This window comes from Triturus cristatus, chromosome 8 (assembly GCF_964204655.1).
Source record: "Triturus cristatus chromosome 8, aTriCri1.1, whole genome shotgun sequence".
NCBI lineage: Eukaryota > Metazoa > Chordata > Amphibia > Caudata > Salamandridae > Triturus > Triturus cristatus.
In genome coordinates this window covers 302033215-302057661 of record NC_140591.1, presented here as the reverse complement: position 1 = coordinate 302057661, position 24447 = coordinate 302033215, and the positions used below count along the sequence as shown (strand labels likewise).

General features: G+C 44.4%; 1 protein-coding gene across 3 annotated transcripts in view; it reads right to left on the bottom strand.

The window, feature by feature from the left end:
• IFT88 (intraflagellar transport 88) overlaps positions 1 to 24447 on the bottom strand; it is a 537246-nt gene that overhangs the window by 382184 nt on the left and 130615 nt on the right. For all 3 annotated transcript variants that reach the window (XM_085621562.1, XM_085621564.1, XM_085621563.1), the window contains exons 9-12: positions 23871 to 23975; positions 21705 to 21807; positions 17998 to 18112; positions 17657 to 17888 (exon numbers count right to left, since the gene is read on the bottom strand). In XM_085621562.1, coding sequence (XP_085477688.1) covers positions 17657 to 17888; positions 17998 to 18112; positions 21705 to 21807; positions 23871 to 23975 — 555 coding nt within the window. The remainder of the gene's footprint in view (positions 1 to 17656; positions 17889 to 17997; positions 18113 to 21704; positions 21808 to 23870; positions 23976 to 24447) is intronic.

Below are 24447 nucleotides of genomic sequence, written 5' to 3'. Positions count from 1 at the left end.
AAGGAGCCAATCGGACTGTCGGAAACACACATAATCCTATAATGAAGGCAGGGCAAGCTTTGGCCCCACCGTCGGGATTATGATGTCACTTTTCAACAGCCTTTCTATGTTGGCCTTTCTGACATGGAAAGGCTGTCGGAAAATGACTTTGGGGGCCCCTAGCAGGGACTTTTCCCCCTAGCCCTCCTCAATGAGGCCTGGAAGGCACCTATGGTGCCCGCTTAAACATCCCTGCATCGTGTGGCAGGCACCGAACACACGGTGCAGGGATGTTTAAAGACATCCATTTTTCAATGGCAGCTTGTGCTGTGGGCCTTTTCCGCCCGCTACACATCTGCCATCGAAAAATTGATGTTTCCCAATACCCATAGGGCGGTTGCATCCACATTGTGCGGTTGAAACCGCCGACCTATGGTTGCGCGGTTCCAATCCGCTACGGTGTCAGGCGGACGCAAGTATGACTGACATCGTAATCAGGCCCAACGTTTCAACATTTAATGAAAGTAATGATTGTGGACATCCATCGATAACAAAATGATCAAGATTTAATTTGTTGCAATTATGTATCCATTTGCTTTCCTATCTATGCAGTAGTGTTTTTTTAACATTGCATTTTTTTTGCTGGTTTGACAACAGTGGCAATGAGCTGCAAATATATAGATATAGATATATTCTCATTGTGGTTAGCCTTTATAAAGTGCTCAACCAAGGGAGTGGTACAGACCTTACAACTGACCCTGCTCCTGTGTTGACTTATGCATGCATTCACTTTCAGGGATGTTTGGGTGCATGGGCATGTGATGTAATAGATAACACAAATGGGATTACAAATAGGGAATTAATTCAATACAAAACTGAGGTTTATATATGAGAAAAAGCAGCTGGCAGGGTGATATAGACTGACCAGCTTGAGAAGCTGTAAAGCACAGCAGTTCCATACCAACACAACACTAGTATATCAGTGGCAATCTTGATCCATTGATGGTAATGGAGAGGATGCCTAAACCTCACTCCAATGCAGTAGGCCTCTTAAAATGAGGGAGTAGAGTGCAGCAAATCTCAGTGAAAGGAAATAAAAACGTGTTCTGTGTTGAGGGTGGGAGGTGGGCTTGCTTTTCTCCTTCAAGCGTTTCCTTTTCGATTACTAAACGGAACCTGAGGAGAGGAAGGTTTCAGCTGTGTATTTGTAGCCCAAGGACACTGGTCTAAAATACCTAAAAGCTTGAGCTGCAATTGAAGTTGTGCTCTCAATAATATTGTCTTGATGGGATTTCCTCATCTCTTAAGGGATCTGACAAGTTCCTCTCATCAAAGGGAATGCTGATCTATTTCTCCTGAACTTTTGACTTGAAGTCTGAAAACGTACGCCATTGGAAGTCATATTCCTTCTGTCAGTAACGATGAGGTCCTAAGACATTAATACGTTCTACTCAGCTCTTTACATATCAAGCTCAAGGAGAAGTACCAATCAAACTTGTGCCACAAATGAAGCTTGAAGCTGGCCACAGTAGCAGTGGTGGTTTGAGTGGCTGAGGAAGACACCACCAGACTGGTACATATTTTTCCTTTATGTTCCTGGGCAAATTTGGCTCCTTGTCTGGACCCGGCTGCCTCCACCAGAGACTGAGTTGGAGGGCACTCAGAGACTGCACTATCATTAGGAGCCAAATATTTATTGTTCATGGGATATGAATCTCCTGGCTTACAGTGTGTTTTTTTCAGATGTTCTGATCTTGTCTAAGAACTTGAGGCTTAGTGGCCAAAGTGGGCACCAATGCAAGAGTTGGTGTTACCATCAATCATAGATGTACTCATTCTCCAGCAAAGATGTGGTGGACTCAGTGGCTTGAGAATCTACAGTATCTGCATCCAGAAAGGTGCCCAGATATCCTAAACATGGTTTCTTGTGGAGTGGAGAAGAGGGATGGATCTAGAAAGCTTCATCCATCCCTGATGTGGCTGCAGGAGCAGCTCGACCATTTTGGTTGGATTGGAGGTGTAAGTAGAGATACTGACTGCTAGAGCCTATTGGCTGGCCCTTGGATACTGTGAACTGCACTCAATGTAAAGGTGAACACCAGAAAACTGTCGCCCTAGGCAGTTTGTGCAGAGGTTATTCAGGCCAGTTGCTGGAAATGACAAAGTGTGCACAGCTTAAAAGTAAAAGCATTAAGGCATAGGTTAGCCAATGAGAAGGAAATAAGGGAAAGAGTGGAAAACAACAATAAAACGAAGCTTCATTCTACTTGTAGTACATTATGTGTTTCCAACTATTAGAAAAAATACTTCTATATGGTCCAAAGTACTGGATATTTTATTGATGACTATATTTAGATTATGTCCATAAGAGCAGGAGAGAGAGGATATTTTGGTTCACTAATACTTCATCCTGGTCAAGACACAGAGACATATTTAAGCGGGGCTATTATGTTTGGACATGGGACCCTCGCCATTGCTAGTGGCATCATGTGGTCCTGTGCACTTTTAGGACTCTTCTATTTGCCTGAAAGCGCTCACCACCTTTGGAGATCTTATAAATGCTGTGCCTAAATGTCAGGTAGGATTCAGTGAGTACTGCTAAAATTATCTTGTTGGTGACCTAGTGAAGTTTATTCAGGACGCCACTAATTAGATTAAAATCCAAAGAGGAGAGGATGTTCGGAGTTCCTATTATCGCCACATTCATCGGTCGGCCAGCATTAAAGCAAAGATGGGTTAGGGGTCTACTTCAGGATCAGGGATCCCCATCACTATCCCACCCTACACAGTGTGTGTTATGTAATGGTGTAAGATCTAGTGTCATAAAGGAAAATGAAAATAAGAGGTATACTTGCTGTACTAGACAACATAAATCAGGTATGGTATGTAACACAAACATTTCCATATTTGTTCATTGTCTTCCAATAAGCTTAGCCTTGAGAAACCTCCAGGTTTTCAATGACCCAAGAGAAACAGGTTTCAGCTGATTACTGGTAAGGTACAAAATGTACATTCTGACACTGTTGTCCATTGCCGGGAAAAAAATACTCTAAGCAAAACTAAAGCTCAGTGTTAGAACATTGCCCTGATGGTTTCCAATCTGTGTTGAAAGTATCAGTATTTCAAAGCATGCATCACTGTGATTTAAAGAAGAGAAATTTCAGTGTCTGAGACAAAATAGTAACAATGGCTTTACAATTTTAGATGACTACAGACTGATTATTAGACTCCAGCAACCTGTTATTAATATCGGCTGGTAAGTTATTGATGGTTTGTCATAGTAGCAACCATTTATAACTTGGAATTACAATGTGAATAATCTTCTTCAGCATTTAATATATATATATTTTTAAATAGTCTTTTTATTAAACTTTTTGTCAAATCAAATCAAATCTTTATTTCGGTTATTGCTAACCATAAAAGACATACATAAAATATACAATTCATCATTACAGAGACACCAACCATTTTAGTGCACGAAGAATATTGCTATCTAAAATATGGACACAGAGCGAGGGGCATGGTTTCACTGGTCCAGGCAGTTTCTCAATCTAATACATAATTTTAAAAATTCCTTCATTTGGAGAACACTGTCACTGTGCAAAAGCTGCGAGTACAAGAGAGCCGGTCTGATTTGTTTAAAATCAAGTTTTTTTAAAAGAGTCACTAAATATAATTTACGAGGAAATTCATAAAATTTGCATAAAAAGATAAAATGCAGCATATCCTGCGGAGACTTTCCGTCGCAGCCGCAGGGCCCTGCCAATTTATTAAAAATGTCACATTTGGGTCGAATAAGCAGATGATGAAATTGGTTAAACCTAAATCTGGTCAGTAAAAATTTCTCATGTGAAGAAAAAGACCCTTCCAAATATGGTTCGATGGCCAAGGTAGTCTTAAGCATAACAAATTTTCTTACACTTGGTTTCTGGAGCTCCACGTCTTCTCTTGTGATCCTCTTATCACACAAAAATAATTGTTTTATGTGCTCCAGATCTCCCCTGTTAATTGATTGTGGATTAGAAAAAAGATCAGGGCGACCAAGATTGTCAAAAGTTGTTTTTAAATAGCTTAACCAAGGAGAACTCAATGCCTTGTCCAGTGACATAAAGTCCTTAATGATTAAGTGTGTTAGGGGTATGTTCTCATTTAGCCAAATTTTAAGCCAAAACATCAAAGGGCGTAAGGAAAGCAAGTCGCATATATATTGGGACCCCAACTCCTCATGGACGGCGAAATTAGCCGTACCAGATGGGACACACAATAAACGCTTCATAAAACGATTTTCAACAATCTGTAATTGCTCTCCATTAACATACCCCCAAAGTTCACTACCATAGGATACAGTCGCCACAGACTTAGCATTGTACAATTTCAGCATTGCACAGATTGGCTTTTTTCCCAATTTGGTTGCAAAATTAAATATTGATGCATTAACCCTCACCATTTCACCTTTTTTCTTTACAAGATGGGGTTCCCAATTTAATTTTGTATCAAAGAGAACTCCTAGGTAGCAAAATGTTTTAGTTGAAGGTATTATTTCTCCGCCAATCCTAAATTGGAAGGGTTTTCTTGGTTGCTGACCAACTTGTAACACAAAGGATTTAGAGTTATTTACCAAGAGGTCTCTATCTCTCATAAATGTATTAAAAGCTGTTAATAATGATTGCAATCCCCTCTCGGTCCTAGATATAAGTACTGCATCATCTGCGTAGAGAAGTATTGGAATTCCTCGCCTGCCAACTCTAGGACAGTCAGCATGAACATCTTGTAGCACCCCATCTAAATCGTTAATGTAAAAGTTAAAAAGAAAGGGGGCCAGGATGCAGCCCTGCCGGACACCCTTTCCAATACTAAAATTATTAGATACACTCAAATCCAGGGAATATCTCACGTTGGCACTGGTATCATGGTGCAGGGCAACCAAGAAATCAACCAAACCGCTATCAACCCCTTTAGACCTCAAGGATTGCCACAGCTTACACCGATTGACACAGTCAAACGCTGAAGACAAATCCATAAAGGCAAGATGAATAGTACCTTTCTGTATTATGGTATATTTACTTAAGATCAGGAAGAGATTAAGGCACTGAGTAATTGTGGATCGGCCTTTACAAAATCCGTACTGCGAAAGAGACATAATGTTCTTTTCCTCCACCCACTCTATCAATCTTTGCAGTACGATTCTTCCTACAATCTTGACCATAGAATCTAATAGAGAGATCGGGCGATAGCAGTGTGGGCTGCCCTTGTCGCCCTTTTTAAAAACTGGGACGATTGTGGAAACACCCCATGATCGTCGGCATCCTTCTTTTACAGCTGCGTTAAAAACTGATTCTAAAATCGGTGCCCAGAAGCTAGGATCAGATTTGTACAAATCAGGGGGGATCCCGTCCGGGCCAGGAGCTTTTCCCCCTGTGATTCCCTGTATGCCCTCTAAGACCTCAGTTCTATTAAAAACAATCTGCACACCAGTTTTACTACAGTCAGTACTAGTATCCGTGTCCTCTGTAAAGCAATATAGTTTTTTAAAGTGCTCTTCCCACTCCTCCTTAGATATATGACTTTCAGTACCATTTCCCGGGTCCTGTGTCAGAAATGGTTTTCTCATTAAAGCCCAGAAAGCTGTACTACTTCCAAGGGTGGCAGGATCTAAGATCGCTAACCACGCCTCTTCCCTTAGAGATTCCTTGTGTCTTGCAATAGTATTTTTATAAATCGTTCTACATTGCTGGACATCAGCTTTTATCCTAGGCTTGGATGACAATGCTCTTCTTAGATTTTTGGCTGCTAGAGTGCTGTCCTTGTTAAACCACTTTGGACCTTTTAGGGAGTCTGAATTTTTTGTGGGAACTGATAGTAGTTGAGATACCTTCATTGCTAACCGGTTGAAGGCATTTAGAACAATGTTTGGGAGTGCATCTACTTGCGTGCATAACGAAATCTCGTCAGCACAGGTAGTTTTTATTTTGGTGTACAGCTGGTCAGGAGTTACCATGGACCATCTCAGACGGCGTCTGCCATCAGTGGTTTTCACCCTACCGATGAGAGATTCCACTCTTTCTTTTGCTATCAGTGGACCCCTCAAAAGAGCAGTGAGAGGATTGTGGTCACTGAGTTCACTGACTTCAATAGAGAAGGATCCTACAAAAGACTGCATAGCAGAAGTTAACATAATAAAATCAATAAAAGTTGCCCTGTCATTCCCCTTAAACGTTGGGGTATCAAAACGTTTATTTGGGGCCATCAATGCCATCATAGGGGTTAATTCTAATTCATTAAGCATATCATTCAAAAGTTCCCCCTCAGTTGTGTGCTCAAAATGAAAGTTCTCACAGACCGGACAATTAATTTCTGTGATCAATTTAAAAAGAGGGTCTCCACAGGGATGAACATTAAAATCCCCAACCACCATGAGGTTGTGAAAACAACCCTTCATGGAGCTACTAATAAAAGAATGCAGTGTAGCTATCTGACTAGAATTGGTGCTACAAATAGTGGAATTATAAAAATTAACCAGACCGGCCGTGCAGTTTTCTCCATTTAAAACTAAACCAATAATGCCAGTGTGGTTAGTTGTAATTCTCCGAACCTTACAACATAAAGCTATAGATATAAACACAACCAGGCCCCCCTTAGCTCTGCCCCTATTTGTTGCTACTGCCGGTACGTAGTAGGCCTTAAACCCTTCCAGGAAGTAATTACAATCGATTGACCAAGTTTCCTGTAAACAGATAATTTGGTACTTTTTAATATACTCAATCCAATTGCAATCCTCCATTTTGGAACCAAGACCCGCAATGTTCCAAGATATTATATTATTAGAGGTATTGACAGCCAAATTACGTTCCGAACATTTCATATCCGTTAAGCCATGAATTTCCTGCCCGCCCGATACCTCCTGTCAGTCACATAGCTCTAATCCCGAGAGGGCATCAAATCTATTATGAGTTGCAATGTTGAAATCATTACCTCTCTGTTGCCCCACGTTGTAATCAAACCCATCATTAAGGGGCAGAGACTGTGAGGGTATACGTGTTCTAAATGGGCCAGGGGTTGGTGGATTTCTAATAAAATGGGAATAAAAGAACCCCAGAGGACGTATACAAATACTGTTGGGAGTATTGGCTAGTGCAGCAGCTCTAAGTAGAACTGTAGCAGCATGCTGAGGATGCCTAAAATTAATAATAATGCAGTCACCATTTGTTGTCTTGCTGGACGATCCAATCCAGCTGACCCTTCTTGTCGTTAATATTTGATCTGCATACTTAACGGGAAACCCACAATTCTTGTTAAGCCAGAAAACTGTCCTATTCTTTAGAGAGTCGTGATTTTCTTCAGACACCTGATGTGCTTGGGGCTGAATGGGAGGGACATTCGTAAGCACAGCCACATAGGGAGCACAATCAGGAGGAAGATTTACATGACGAGTTTTCTTTGAGTGGGTATGGATCAGATTTCCCTCAAGAGATCTCGTATTAATGGTATTCTGCAATGTTATTGTCGTGGGACCTGATAAGACAGGGTCAACAACAACCACTTTATTCTGTGTGTTGTTCTGCCTATTTAATGGAATATTGGATACACTACTTTTTGGTGATCCCGGGACAGCCACGAAAGGATTATTAATGGCTGCATCTAATTTACCAGATACGCCAGCCAGGTGGGATTTTAACAGGCCACCTAATCTATCAACTTCTAAGGCCATAGTATCTAATTTAACTAGCAGTGGTTGCATCAGCTCTACAATTTTTTCCTCTAATTTCCCCTCCAGAGAGTGAAATAGGAGAGTTAATGATTCAGGGGCGATATTAGAGCTCAATCCGCCCATGCCACTACCCTCCCCTAGATTCTTTTGCAGTCCCCCACTGTTAGAGACTCTATTGCCCCTCCCAGTTTTACTCTTGCAATGATTGCCCGTGCGCTTAGCTTGTACCTTCCTACACAGCCTTATTGGTCTTTGCTTGGGTGAAAGGGGAGATAAGGGTGATGAATCTTCCTCAGTTAATTCTATTAATTCAGATACAACTTCAGGGTCATCTGCAGTCTGATCTATGTGTATTTGCGCTGTAGTAATTACAGCCGCCCCACTTCCCCCATTCAGGCCGTCTATAGGAGCTGTGACTATCAAAGGAGGCGGTAGTTCGGCAACATCATTACCACGCCCTAGGGACGCTCTACGGGTGTTGTTAATTTGGGTCACCTTTTGCACCAGATAATTATCCATAGTGCCAACCCCCTTAGTGGGTTTATTCGTCTTAGCCTTATGCATATTAGCAGTAATCCTTGGAACCAAGCGCTTTGTTCTTTTTTAGCAGGGGCTATATAACCCTCAAATTTATCTTACACCCACGTTACACAACAATGAATAGTTACTACACAGAGACTGTCTACAATACATACAATGTCCGTGGCCCAGTCCAGTCTCTTCCGTCCTCTGAGGGCCTCAGAGGGCCCGCCCTTTGCCCGGGCTTAGCCCGGCGCCCGCCCGCGCGCGTCCCGCGACGCGGGGGAAGCGGCGTTCTTTTATGCGCCTCCGGTCGCTACGATGTCGTCAGGGAGCGCCGGGGCACCTGGGAGTTGTAGTTCCGCTCCGGGCAGCACGGTGGAGTGGCTGCCTACACCCAGCGAGGAAGCCCCAAAGAAGGACAAACAGAGTCAGCAGCGAACGAGGGATGGAAAGGACAACACCCCCGTCAGGAAGCAAAACAGACTGGTGGGTTTTCAAATTTCGCGCTTTCCCGCCCCACAAAGGAAGCGGCGTTCTTTTATGCGCCTCCGGTCGCTACGATGTCGTCAGGGAGCGCCGGGGCACCTGGGAGTTGTAGTTCCGCTCCGGGCAGCACGGTGGAGTGGCTGCCTACACCCAGCGAGGAAGCCCCAACGAAGGACAAACAGAGTCAGCAGCGAACGAGGGATGGAAAGGACAACACCCCCGTCAGGAAGCAAAACAGACTGGTGGGTTTTCAAATTTCGCGCTTTCCCGCCCCACAAAGGAAGCGGCGTTCTTTTATGCGCCTCCGGTCGCTACGATGTCGTCAGGGAGCGCCGGGGCACCTGGGAGTTGTAGTTCCGCTCCGGGCAGCACGGTGGAGTGGCTGCCTACACCCAGCGAGGAAGCCCCAACGAAGGACAAACAGAGTCAGCAGCGAACGAGGGATGGAAAGGACAACACCCCCGTCAGGAAGCAAAACAGACTGGTGGGTTTTCAAATTTCGCGCTTTCCCGCCCCACAAAGGAAGCGGCGTTCTTTTATGCGCCTCCGGTCGCTACGATGTCGTCAGGGAGCGCCGGGGCACCTGGGAGTTGTAGTTCCGCTCCGGGCAGCACGGTGGAGTGGCTGCCTACACCCAGCGAGGAAGCCCCAACGAAGGACAAACAGAGTCAGCAGCGAACGAGGGATGGAAAGGACAACACCCCCGTCAGGAAGCAAAACAGACTGGTGGGTTTTCAAATTTCGCGCTTTCCCGCCCCACAAAGGAAGCGGCGTTCTTTTATGCGCCTCCGGTCGCTACGATGTCGTCAGGGAGCGCCGGGGCACCTGGGAGTTGTAGTTCCGCTCCGGGCAGCACGGTGGAGTGGCTGCCTACACCCAGCGAGGAAGCCCCAACGAAGGACAAACAGAGTCAGCAGCGAACGAGGGATGGAAAGGACAACACCCCCGTCAGGAAGCAAAACAGACTGGTGGGTTTTCAAATTTCGCGCTTTCCCTCCCCACAAAGGAAGCGGCGTTCTTTTATGCGCCTCCGGTCGCTACGATGTCGTCAGGGAGCGCCGGGGCACCTGGGAGTTGTAGTTCCGCTCCGGGCAGCACGGTGGAGTGGCTGCCTACACCCAGCGAGGAAGCCCCAACGAAGGACAAACAGAGTCAGCAGCGAACGAGGGATGGAAAGGACAACACCCCCGTCAGGAAGCAAAACAGACTGGTGGGTTTTCAAATTTCGCGCTTTCCCGCCCCACAAAGGAAGCGGCGTTCTTTTATGCGCCTCCGGTCGCTACGATGTCGTCAGGGAGCGCCGGGGCACCTGGGAGTTGTAGTTCCGCTCCGGGCAGCACGGTGGAGTGGCTGCCTACACCCAGCGAGGAACCCCCAACGAAGGACAAACAGAGTCAGCAGCGAACGAGGGATGGAAAGGACAACACCCCCGTCAGGAAGCAAAACAGACTGGTGGGTTTTCAAATTTCGCGCTTTCCCGCCCCACAAAGGAAGCGGCGTTCTTTTATGCGCCTCCGGTCGCTACGATGTCGTCAGGGAGCGCCGGGGCACCTGGGAGTTGTAGTTCCGCTCCGGGCAGCACGGTGGAGTGGCTGCCTACACCCAGCGAGGAACCCCCAACGAAGGACAAACAGAGTCAGCAGCGAACGAGGGATGGAAAGGACAACACCCCCGTCAGGAAGCAAAACAGACTGGTGGGTTTTCAAATTTCGCGCTTTTAAACTTTTTGTCAGTTGCAGTATACAGTGAATCATTTACAGGAGCCTTGGTGTCATAGAACCAGAAAATTAACCATTATTAGTTACAATCATACAATGTTTCAGACGTGGGAGCACTGTCTACGTCAAGAGGATTACATTACAAATATGTATTCAAATGGTACATGCATTTCAAAACCTATCTTGAGACACCCTTTCTAAAGTTTCTTCAACTCGCATGCACCCCATGGTTCCGGTTACCTCCCACCCTCACCCTCCATGTTTCCCGAGGCCTCTGTATGCCACCAATATGTTCCATATTTTCCCACATTTTTAGGGGCAACCTCTGATTTCATATACTATTTTTTTTGGTAGCGCTGCACCAATCTAAGTCAGACTTCAACTGCCCTACCTTCGGGGGGAGGTTTGTCCCCCATGCTCGGGCAATATTTCTTTTAGCTACCATTGCTGCCACCTTTAACCAGATTCTTTGATTTTTTTGCCAGGACAGATCACTTGTCACACAGAATATGTGCCTTCTAGCCTCTGTTGGAATCTCCTGCCCCGGTACCTCGGACATAACTCTTATCATCTTTCCCCAGAACTGCTGTATAGCCGGGCATCCCCAGATAATTTGAAAGAAGGTGCTTCTTTGATTACAGCCTCTGATACACAGGTTCGTGGGAACCCGTCCTAGCTTACTCATCAGCACCCCTGTAGAGTAAAATCTATGCAGGATCCGCAATTGGACAAAATGAAATCTCGCTCTTATCGCTACTTCCCTCGGGCTTTGAATTGCTTCGGCCCAGTCATTGTCTTCTAGGAGCCCGACATCTGTTTCCCAAGCTACTCGCAATGCCCTCAATGGATCTGGCGCATTATTGATTATCTTTCTGCATATCGAGGATGTGGTTTTCTCCTGGATTGGATCCAGCAGTAACTAGTCCTCCAGGGGGCTGTATTCCAGGAGCTGTTCTCCTTTTCTGAGATGGTGTCAGGGTGCGTGCCCCAGCTGAATTTATTTATATCTTTTCGAGGTTGCTAACTGATATTCTCTCTGGAAATCTTCAAATTGGATTATCGCCAAGCCTCTCCACACATCCCCCAGATGGACTATATCTATTAGTTTCCAATTCTGGAATCCCCACAATGTTCCCACTTCTCGAAGAATGTCATTGTCCCATAGTGTCCCACCCCAGGAAGTTATTGGCCTTCTGCCATGCGTTAATCACTGCTTGCGTGTGCAGGGGCATGTGCTTGACCGCGGTTTTACAGTACAACGCCCCTGTGTAGCCCCTGTGCCCCATCCCTAGGTAGTCCGCTCTGTACGCCGGGTCATTTCTGTCTGCGTAGATCCACTCGTTAATTGGTATCAATTGGGATGCCCAATAGTATTTTTTGATGTCTGGAATGGCAAGGCCTCCCTTATACACACTCTTCTGGAGCTTGGCTAGGGCTATTTTGGCACCTCCCCCTTCCCATAGGAGCTTCCTCTGTTCACTGTCGACCTCCCTAAAAAATGTATCTGGTATCTTGCATGGGGTTATTTTGTAGGACATACAGCATGCGCGGTAGTGTCATCATTTTGAAGAGCACTGCTCTTCCCATCAATGAAATTGGCAAGGCCTTCCAGTGTGTCACGTCCCTTTTGAACCATTTCAGTTGGGGAGTTAGATTGTCTTCCAGGAATTTTGATTCTATTTTCCCTATAGTAATACACAAGTACTTGGATTTATCTTTAGTTTGCAGTTGGACTTGTCCCGGTAGTGCGGGCATAGGCCCACCCGTTAGTTGGAACAAAAGAGACCTGTCCCAATTGATTTGGTACCTTGAGTATTCGCCAAATAAACTGAATATCTGTAGCAGTCTGCTTACTATGAATCGGGGCCTGGTGGCATAGAACACATTATCGTCGGCGTATAATGAGATGCGCTCTTCCCAGGTCCCCTATCCCATTATCCCGGTAATTACTGGGTCTACTCTAACCCATGCGGCAAGCGGCTCCAGTGCTAATGCGAACAAGATGGGGTACAATGGGCATCCCTGTCTCGTTCCTCTATGCAGTTCAAAGGAGCGGGAAACCAAGCCGTTCACCCGCACCCTGGCCATTGGTTTTGTGTAGAGTAGTTTGACCCACACCAGATAGTTGGGGCCAAACCCGAATCTCTCCAAGACTGCAAACAGGTTGTGCCACTCGATACTATCGAACGCCATACATGCATCTAATGAAAGCAGTACCGCTTTATCTTCGGGGTGGGACTTGATCAGGCGTAGTACCCGATACAGGCGCCAGAGGTTTAGCCTAGTGCTGCGATTCAGTATGAAGCCCGATTGATCTGGGTATTTAAGGTCGTGATAACCCCCAGAGTACGGTTCACCAGGACCTTGGCCAAGATTTTTGCCTCTGAGTTTAGCAAGGATATGGGCCTATACGAGCTGCATTCTTCCAGTGATTTGCTCATCTTCGGGATCACCACCACCGTAGCTATGCGTTGGTCTGCTGGTAGGCACCCCCTTTCCCTTGCCTCTTCAAACATCTTCAACAAGTATGGAGCCACCACTGCCGTGGTTCCCTTATTCAGTTCGATGGGAAGTCCGTTGTGTCCCGATGCTTTCCCGGCCTGTAGGTCACTTATGACCCCTTCAATTTCCTGCACTGTGATATCTTGGTCTATGACTTCCTTGTCTGCATCTGGAAGCTCAGGAAGTCGGACATCCACTCGTAACTCCCGGTAGTCTTCCACTTGTTCGAACTGGGTTTGAGGTATATATGCCCTCGTAATAGGCGACAAAGGCCTCTGCCATTCCCTCCTCTGTCTTCTGTATTTCCCCATTGGAGTACCGTATTTCCTCAACACAGCTCCTCTCTCTGTCTCTCTTTTCCAGCCACGCGATCATTCTGTTTGCTTTGTCTCTCAGATCGTACAGTCTCCTTTGCGTTGCTAGTGCTAGGGATTTAGCCGCATCATCCGCTAGGTCTCTCATATCCCTTTTTTAAGCCTGATTTGATGCGGGACTGGTGGATCAGTTTCTTCCCCTGATAGCGCTCTTGCCTCCAAATTAACTAATTCTCTTTCCAGATTGTCCCATTGGAACTGTTTTTCTTTTTTATGCCCCTCCCAGTAGTGCCTGCACATGTCCACGTATCACTGGTATGAATGATTCCCATAGAGTGCATGTGGAATCTACAGACCCCTCGTTTCCCTGGAAGTAAAGGTGTGTCCTTTCCCTAATCTGTTCGACTATATCTTTGCTCTTAAAAACCCAGGGTTCTATTCTGGGTGGCAATACCACTATTCTTGGTGGGCCCTGGAGGGCCACTTCCACTGGGGAGTTGTCCGAAATCCCTCTTGCTTTGATATGTGCATTCCGGAACAATCTGTTACTCTCCGTGTGTGTCAGGATGTGGTCGAGGCGGGAATAGCTGCTATGCACAACTGAGTAAAAAGTATATTGCCGTTCTCTACGACTGTGCAGGTGCCATAGGTCCGTTAGCCCCATGGCTTCCACAAACGCCTGCAGTGGCTCCTCCACCCTTCCCCTAGTCGCTTTCGATTCCCTGTCTCTCGCTGGCTCCATGGTCGCATTCATGTCCCCCCCAAGTATTAGGATTCCCAGCAGAAGGTCCACGAGCAGGGCGCCCAGACCCGATAGTGTATCTGAGTGTAAGTTCGGTGGCACGTAAACCGAAATTATGTTCAGGACCCTCCACTCCCATGTCCTGGTAAGTGCCACATATCGCCCAAGTGGGTCGTGCTAGGTTTCTTTAATAGCTTGGGGACCAGCAGTCCTTGCCAGTATTCCCACCCCTCTCGACCCCAACGTATAACCTGTATGTGCCACTGGGTTATATCCATACCTATCTAGCGCCGTGTAATGATTACCATTCAGGTGCATTTCTTGTATTAGCATCAGATCGGGGGAGTGCTTATGTAGGTATTGTAGTACCACTGAACGTTTGATTCGATTGCCCAACCTGTTGACAATTTTGCCCCCCGTCCGTTTCTGTGGCCCTAGGGTCGGAACTACCCTTTGTGTGTCGCTAACTTCTGTTTTGGCCATCCTGCTGGGTGAAACACCACTCAATGTATTGAACACAGTAAACATTTTGCATCCTGACAATACTGTAACACAAAACAAACCATCTTGTTTTGGCTATAACAATGCCGCTTTCCTTAACTATGTAACTACCCCCTCCCTGCTACCCTGCTAGGCAGGCTTAACTAACCACCCACCTCCCAAACTGGCAGAGCGCCTGTCACCCCTTGAACTGTGTTTTATAAAACGGGGTAGGCCGGTGCCTGACGTCATAGATGGCCTTCTGTTTCCACCCCCTCAGGCTTTTGGTCCTGTTATCACTCCTGCCAATATCAGAAGTGTTCGGTTGAATGTCTCCCTTCCCAAACATTATAATACTTCCCCAGTTTTACTTAATGGATAGGTTTGACAATGTAATTCCAGCACTGAAGATAGTCGGTGGCCCCTGGTAGCAGTTTTGGTTATACACCTGTCCAGGGTGTCCAGTCTCTGTTTCCCCCCCCCCCCCCCCCCCCCCCTATCCATTCCCATCGGCTGAGGGTGTTCCGTCTTCCGTTGGGCAGAGCGGCTGTCTTTTCTGCCTTCCTCCTCTCTGGTCACACTGGGAGTTGTTTCCCACCGTCCGCCAGCCCTCTAACCAGTCCCATGCTTCCTCCGCTGTGTTAAAATGCCAGGTCTTTCCCTCTTCAATGACCCTTAATTTTGCCAGGAAAAACATCATGTATTCGATTTCTTTGCAGCATAGTTCCCTCTTGACTGCCTCAAAAGTCCTCCTTTGCCTCTCGACCTGCAACGTGAAGTCAGGGAAAAAACGAATAGTTGCATTTTCATATCGGACGTCCCCATGCACCCGTGCGGCCTGCAGTAGGCCATCCCTGTCTCAATAGTTAAGTATCCGGGCTATTATCGTTCTAGGTGGCGCACCCAGTTTTTGATTAGGAAGAGGGGCTCTGTGTGCCCGCTCTATTGTAAAATAGGTGGAAAGTCTCTTTGGTTTGAGATGTTATAGTATTAGGTCTTTCAAGAATAGATCCACACTTGGCCACTCCATGCCCTCCAGGACCCCCACCACTCTAATGTTATTTATTCGTGCCCTCCCTTCCTGATCCTCCAGTCTCGCAGCCATGGTCTCATGCTGCTTCGTAAGAGTCTGCACCTGTTCCTCAAGGCGTTTCGTGCTAGTTTGTAACTTCGCCACTTCAGTCTCTGTTGTGTTAACTTTCTCAGAGATTTTGTGCAGGTCTGCCCTCAGCAGGTTCACATCTAGGGTCACCACATCTCGCTTGAGTTTGTTCGACCCTTTCAGATCCGCAATTGCTGCCATGATTGCACTTAAGGATGGTTCCGCAGGTTCGTCTGTTTGCGACTCTTGGGTGCTCAATGCCTGTTTTGGGACCGCGTATTTATCCATTTTGTTGGTCTGGGACCCTGCCTGCCCTTGGGCTTCATCTGTGAGCTCAGCTTTGTCGCAGCCTTGTGGACCATGTATGTCAGGACTTCAAGTTTCGAATACACACTCTCCGCCCGCCCCATCCGCCTCCAATTGTCCACGTAGGCCTCGCTTCTCGACCGTGAATCTCGATGGATTCAACAGGCGGTCTGTTTGGTCTGGGACTAAGTGCGAGCTCTGTGGATGAAAGGTGATTGCTTACTCTTGTCTCTATCCCTGGGTTTTGAATAGTGGGAGCTCGCTATCCCCCCTTGACGCAACTCTGCTGGCAAATCAATCCAGGGTTCGTTAAATGAGTGCCGGCGCTCCACGCCCTCGGCCTGCAGAGCTCACATTATATTACTCTGTGCATGGAGCTCTTTGATTATGGCGTGTAACAGTATGTGTTGTATTGCCTATGAGTCCTGGGGGTGGGGGATTCCGAGATCTCACTGGGCCTCTTGACCTCACTTGCGCTTACTTCCAAGGTGCTGTTACTCCTCAGTCCCCCTACCAGTGTCGCTAGGTGGGTGTTTGGGTCTTCCTTAAACAGGCCACACACCGAACATCTGCTCCCATTTCCCGCCGGCAGGCGCAGGTACCTCTTCAATGTCTCTGCCCAGTATCCGCACGAGATGCGCCTGCCTTCTGTCACGGGCCGTTCCTGGCATCTGTGCCTCCTCCTTCCTGCACCGATCCGTCTCTGGAGTGTTGGTGGGTATTATTCAGCTCGGATGGACCGTATTTTCTCCTGGGGCCCCCGTGGTCGGCCCTTCGTGATCCTCTGTCCTTGACCCCTGGTTGTTAGCCCCTCCTCCGGGGCTCGACATAGTAGGCCCCGGTGTAAGCCGCGGTTTCACCGGTCTCGGCATCGGGGGTCAAGTCTTAGGGAGGGGGAGGTCCGTCCTCGCTGTCCCGAGCGCCCCTTTCGTTCCGGGCCTGAAGTGTCGCAGGTCAAATGTGCGCTGGTCCACTCCGGTCTGAATCTTTCATCGATGTTTCAGCGCCATTCTGGAGCTGCTCCGCAACTCTTCTGTTTTCCAAGCCGCCCCTTGCGCTGCTCCACTGTCACTATCACCCCAGGAGCGGAGATTGGTACGGCTATAGGGGTGTCTTGTCAGGAGAGGGCCGGAGCTCCCACACTAAGCTGCCATCTTGGTCGGCTCCGAAACCACGCCCCTAGCATTTAATAAATGATCTAAAAATTTGGATTTGCCCATTTTCAACATGAATTCATGAAAATCTATTGTAATTAAAATTGTATGAAATAAGGACTGGGCGTAAAGTAGGAAACTGCGCACATTTCTATACAGCATCCATTCCAGGAGTCACACAAACGAAGCATATTAACAGGTTTTGCAAAGGCATCTTATTACTGGTCCTATCGTGAGGCAACTGATCCGGCAAAACATTGGGGTAAGGACAATACTATGCTCATAAACGGTCACAAAGACACTTTTCTATGTTATTCCCTACTACCTGCTGCAAAAAAGGAAAAGGTATTTCAGCTGGCATATGTATGCCTCACTCTACCACACCACGCCGACGCAGTATGCGTTGAACGCATGCCAACAAAAATAGTTCTGTTTTATACATTAGTGGCATTTAATAAAGGTGCTAGCCCAGAATACCCTATGTGCCTGATTTTGTTTAATACATAAACATATAATTTCATCATCATAAGTGTGAACATCCACTTCATGTCTCTAAAGTGGACATAACTCGTCAAACAAGGAGCATGATTAAGGGATCAATGTAGGTAGGCCATGAATAAAGCACAAACTCATTTCAACTTACATTCGGTGCAATATATTTGTCGTCATCATCTATACCCAATGGAACAGCAATCAGCTTCTGGAAAGCTTTCTTCATTTTATCCCCATCACCAACAGCAAAATAGCAGAGTATCAGGTTGAAGCCAGCCTTTAGATTAGGAGACTCACTCATGATATGTTCAAATGAATTAATTGCATCGGAGTACTGGCCTGTCTTCACGAAGGTCACTCCAATGTTCTGCATTATTTTAATCCTGAAGAAAGAAGAGTATTGGTTGCTTTAACACTTCATTTCCTTTTGATTAAGTGATGGACATGTATTTATTGTGATAAAATGCTTTGTTAAAGTAGTTCTACACTCACCTCATTTCTTTATGTGCACTTGGAATCTGATCCAGGGCCATTCGATAGAATTTGATTGCTTTGGAGAAATGCCTTTGTTTCAAAAATATATTTCCCATGTTCACTTTCAGCCTCCCTAATACAAGAAGGCAGCAACATCATTAACTTTCTATTTCATAGAACTGGTTTTGTTATTTTAAGGTACCAAAACATTACTATACTGATGAAAACTAAACATTAAATACTGCTTGCCATTAGATGTCCTTTATTAGTCTCATTTTTTAAGCTTTTATTGTGACACTCACACTTCAGGAAGTCAGTTACTGTTGTCACACATAACATGAGAAGTTTGCACTTGGCTGAAGGTCTGAACCATACTCAGTGGAGCGGCCATGCTGGAAAGCACAGCTTAAAATAGAAATGTCTTTCAGCTGAAGAGTCTGAAGCAAGGTATCCTGCCACAGAGAGAGTCATTGTACAGCCGGTCATTCCACACTGAGGAGGGGCTGCTTGGACCCCCAGGTTAAAACTGCAGTAGCAGAGGTAATAAAGTTTGGCTTCCCTGAGGAAAGACACAGGATTTCACTCCCACAGTACTTAAATGTGGAGCCCAGTGTAGTACTACTTTACTGAAGAAAGAGGTCCAAGCCATGCACCAACATCTATTTGGTTTGATCAAAGCTACAGTGTGCACAGAGTGGTCATGAAGGTGCTTGTGAAACTAGCACAGGAAGCAGGCTTCTTGCCCATATTCCAGCCCTCTCCATATTGCAAGTGAGGGGCAGCTGAGTGAGAGGCAGCTGACTGAGTGGCAGCTGACAGTCTGTTAGGCTCACAAAGTTCTGCACTTTGACTATATGGTTTTATTGTGACAAGAGAGCGTTAAAATCGTTGCAAATCTTTATAGAAAAAAGTAAGCCCTTTTCTGTCTGTTCGAGTGTCATTCACATTCTGCTTCTACAGATGAGAGCATTCTGCATGGGGAAACAGGTTGCTCCATTTCTGCCATGGGCTCTATTGTCATGTGAGTAACAGCAGTTTGCCTGATCATACGTGCACCTGCCTGAAAATGAGTGCCCTTCAGCATCCGGACTGGTAGCTAGTCCTTTAGTCTTCCATTCTTTCGTTTTGTAAGTCCCCTTTAATTTATTTCCTTCTTTTTTATTTACAGTGTCCTGCAGCTTCCCAGACAGTTCTGCTTGGGCTCTTGATTGCCGGTCATTTCATCTGCAGTGTGCTGCATCCTGTTCAGCCACTATTTCTAAACTGAACTGCCATCTTTGTTTTGCACATTAAAGGAGTTTATATAATTTTCTTTTTCTTTTTTCATTTTACAACATAAACAAAATTCTTAACTTGAAACTTGTCAAAAAGCTTCAATGATGAATTATATTTTGAGCACTACATATTACCTATTTACTTAATATTCTGTAATCATAATGGATATCTTACATGCATGTTTCGCTTAAGCCATCATTTGTTTAATTCGGGTTGATATTCAAATACACCAGCTGTCACTATATATTACCGACATTCTTACATCTCTTACCTTAAATGCAATAGCCACACCATAAACCCCCACAAGGTGATGTCAGAAATCATATAAAATATCTATGAAGTTGTACCTTCCCTCCCCACATCCTACCATTCCATAATGTCAGCCCATACAGCCATGTCTCTCATTACCTTATCGTCTGTCCTAACTTTCTGCATCTTAGGTTCCTCAGTTAGTGACCACTCCAGTAGGTACCAATCCCAAGAGGCTATCACAACACACCATGAAGGAGTTAGCAAATTCATTGCAAATATATGTTGAATTCTCGCATCCTTAGATCTAGGTATAATTCCGAAGAAGAGTTGCCTTACTGATACATCAATGTGAATATTTGTCATTGTCCTCAACCTGGCTACTATTTGTTCCAGTATTTGGTTAATTTATCGTAAAATCACATCATATGTATGAATGGCGTTCTAGTTCTCCACTTGAGGCATGCAGATGAGTTGCTTGGATAGATCCTATGCAAAATTAAAGGGGCTAAATAAGTGCAGTATAAACATATTACTTTACAACTCCTGGACTTGGGCACATGTTGTGTTCCATTCTGTTAGTGGTATTCCTAAGCTCCTATAACTGTTGCACTGTCAGTGGCCTGCTTCATTCTATTTTTTTTCAAGGCTTTGCTGGATGGTGATATTAAAATTGTACTGTCCATAATGGATCATCTTTTTATTGTTACAAGATGGCTATGTTTAGAAGCATTATTTGGCCACCTTGGATCAGTAAAACAATGATACACCACACACTTTAGAGTATGAAGATAGCTTATCAGTGAGATGTTTAATGAGAAGCTGTCCTGCAAAGTTATTATGCATAGTTTATCATTGTTTTTACCAGACAAAGGTGGACAACATATTGCTTCTAAACGTTGCAGCTATGCTGGAGCTTTAAAACAGGGATACACTAGTTACAATACCATTACAAACGGCCACTCATCGCTATTTGCAGGTATGTACCTGCCATGTTTAGGTGGTGACATTTCCTTTTTCTATTTTTATTCTATTTAATTTGTTTGATGAATTTATTGTCCATATCCTTGTTGAGTTTAGGTGTCTGTTTTAATGCGGTCGGTGAATACAAGAATGAGTCATGGGTGGTTGCATTCATCCATGAGTGCAAGGATAAGTGACAAGGTTCATATATGATAAGTTCCTGCCAAGCTGAATTACAATTTGGTGGGTGACGGAGTAAATTACTCCACCGCCTTGACAGAGTACCCGTTTGCCAAATTTTGAAATGTCCATCAGGCTGGCATCACGACGGTTCTTGTGAACGTATTGGAACTTTGCCATACAGCTCTGTCAAAACTTTTTTATTTACATAAACAAAACCCCAAGGTGGGTTTTTGATTTTGAAAATGAAAAAAGCAAAGGCTCTCTCTCCATGGGAGTTATATCCCATGGCGAGGGGGTCATTTTTAGTTTTTTACTGCCACTTACTTCCAGAGTTTGCCCAATGGTGATGGGCAGTAAAGAAAGAGAAGTTTGGGAACAGCGTAGACAGATTAGTCTCCGCCGCTACCAATCTATGGATCTCCCGAATTAATTTGGCGGACAGACCATTACATTGGCGGTGAGCTTTCTCTGTCTCCATTCTGACGAAGTTTGCTTACCGCCAATATATAAATTAGGCCCTCAGTGCCTAAACTCATCAGTGACTGAAGAGGCACTTTCAGTTATTAGCCAATCTATTGGCAGTGCCAATGCTTGTTCAGCAGTTGTTTAGAGGAAAAATGAAAAGGCCAAAGTCCAACTTTCAGAGATCCCTGCTCAAGAAGATGAAAAAGCAAAGTAGGATACACTGGCATAAATATTTTAGAGTTATAAATATTAATATACTTCTAATTGTATTGCAGAGCTCCATAAGGGGGGAGCCACCATAAGATGTTTTTTGAAAGAGCCACAAGGACAGGGAAAAATCATAAGGGAAGAAACATCAGTCGCCCATAAAATGTTTTACTGATGGAGAGTGAGAATGAAGGTAAATTAATGGAAAAGCTCTTAAAAGAAAAGATAAAAAGAACATTTAAAAAAATGTGTATAGATAAAAGACAATATAGACAAAGGAAAACCTCTTAGAGACTTTTTTCTAACAAATGAAACGAATTATACCTACATAAAAGTATTAACCCCAAAAATGTTAGGCAAGTGGTCCTTGTGATTGTACTTACCTGCATTGCTAAACATCTTATTCTTCACTATAACTTGATACGTATTTAGTGCTTCTGAATGCAAGTCGTTTGCCGAGTACTGGCTGGCAAGGTTGAAAAGGATCTGGAAAAGAATGACAAAGCAAAAGTGTGAGAAGCGGCCATAAGAACACCAGCGAAAAGTGGGAAAAATATATAAACAAATGCTATTACTCCCTTCTTCAAAGAGTATAACTATAATCACGGTTGTACATTGAAAGTTCAGTCACCATGACCAGTAGTAACTAGACAAGACAATACATGCCAAAACAACTATGATGTGTTTCTAATTTATTTGAAAAAGGAAACTTGAATAAAGTTTAGTTTAAGGTCACAGCATTTACAAGGACTGTCGCAATAGTTACATGAGGCTACAAGTAACTGCACATACATACACACACACACAAATAATTGAAGGTAAACTCAGCCTGTATGACCCAGAAGCAGTGGTTGGTCTTAGACACACATTATGCCAACAAGATAACAAGGCAATCTGTGGGGTTGTACATTGTACAAGCTGACACCCTCAGACCTGTGCATTTTGAAGGTCCGAGCTTTTCCTTTCACTGCAGCTATTGTCTCATTTGTTGCGATACACAACACCATCATGTAACTTCTTCTAAGGACCACATGTATATTTCCTAAATCTTACATGTGCCCGAGTACATTTAAGGCTAACTGTGTAGAGGTTGTTTCTTATCATGTGCTCCTCTACAGGCAGAAAGAAAACTACAAAGAAGGGACAGGTTTACACATTACTTTTTTTTAATGAAGGGCCAGGTTTAAACATAATTTGTTTTCCAATCTGGGCAAAAGCAAATTAGAAAATAAAAAACAAATTTTGTGCGTGGCTGAATTTAAAAAAATGTAAATGTATATGTTCTCACTCCAACTGATTGCTATTTTTTTTTCAGATGCTGTTCAGCATTGTAAAAAAATTGTTGCTAATGCTGGGGGGAAAAGTATGATTATGCATATACCGTGCATGCGTCATTTGTTTTTTTGTTGTTGTTTTTTTGGGAAATAATTTTTATTGAGTTTTAGAAACATGAGAACTGATTCAGTCGACATTGCAAACCAGAGCAGGTGTTCTGCTGGTACAGAACCACAACTGCTGAGTACAACTAGAGGAGTGGCAAGTGAGTCCATCATGTAGAAAAGACAGAAGTACAAATTGCAAACATCATGCATTCTAGTATAAGAGCAGAAAGTTGTTGGGACTGTGTAACGTAAGGTCTGGTTTGTAAACTGGGAGAGAGGGAAACCTTTGGAGGGGAAGAAGGGGGCACGGCGGGGTACAGCGGACTCAAATACAACGTTTATTTACGTTGACGGTATGGTCTGGGTGTCCAGATGTAGGAAGAACCAAGCATGTGTCATGACGCAGTGGGCTGTTTGTTTCTTCTTTTAATTCTAATATGGTGAGTGCTCATATTACCTTAAAGCAGCCCCCCTCGCCCCAAAAAAAGAATCTTTTTTTTCCCGAACGAAAGGGCCAGCACCAAATTAAGAGAAGTTAGAGGCAGGGAGGAGGGAGCAGTGGTGGAAAGGATGAGGGTGGACGTGTGAAATAAGTATTGATAAGAAAAAGAATAAGGTAGGAAGGAATCGAGTAACTGGGCTGTAGAAATAAAAATATATACTAAAGAAAGGGATATAACCTAGCAGGATAAGGGTTGGGGAAGAAATACATAAGAAGGATGAAATGGGGGGCAGTGATGCACTGTAAAGAGCGTGGAGACTTGAGCAGGAAAGTAGCCACAGGGAAAAAATAAAATACATGGACTGACATGTAGAGCTGAAGGAAAAAAAAGAAAGGATAGTAAAGACACTATGCTCCATGGAGAGACAACCACAAGAAGAGGAAGGAAAGCAATCAAATAAGAAGCAAACATATGAGACTGACAAAAAAGCCAACTAACAACAAGCAAAAGACTGACCAGAAGTCCACACTGAGTAATGCCATTCTACCACAACAGACAGCTAAATGCTAGCCCTAAAAATGGATGCCTAAGAAAGATTGTGTTGTCATGTCTATAAGAAAACACATATATTAGTAGTTAACAACTATTTTCTAGAGCTCATTCAAAATAAATGGGATGTTTACTTGAGTTCAATAAAGGTTAGAGGCACTACTTTTCTACTTACAGAGTATGTGAGGTCCAGATTGATGTTTTCTGGAGAGGACATTTGTTCACGTTGCCTCACCAGTACTCTTTCTTTTTTTCCAGCTTCTTTCGCTTTTTCCAAGGCCTGAAATTGTTAAAGAAAGAAACAAATGAATTATCTCCATGAGTAGGTCAAGACGTTCCTAATATAGGTAGAAAAATGAAACCATTTTACTCCAGTATTTTTTCAGTTTATTTTTCACCATTTCCAACCCATGTTTAAATGCTAGTTTAGCTCTCCTCAAAAATGAAGGTAATTATGGTTGAACTCTTGTAGCCCGCCAGCTTTAGACAAATTTCTCTTTCGGACACATTTGCACCATTTTTAACAAAAGCAATGAAAATGCTGTTTTATACTGAAAATAATAAGTGAGTGGGTGTGAATCAGAAAACAACGAAGAGATCTGTCACTTGTCACAACACATTAAAAGGTTTAAGCCACATTTACAAAGAAGAAGGAAATACACTTAATCCTATGCTTTGCCATGGCAAGCGGGCAGCACAGCATTTGTTATTTTTGTTTTGCTTCACAGAAACAAACACCAAAAGTGTTGTTT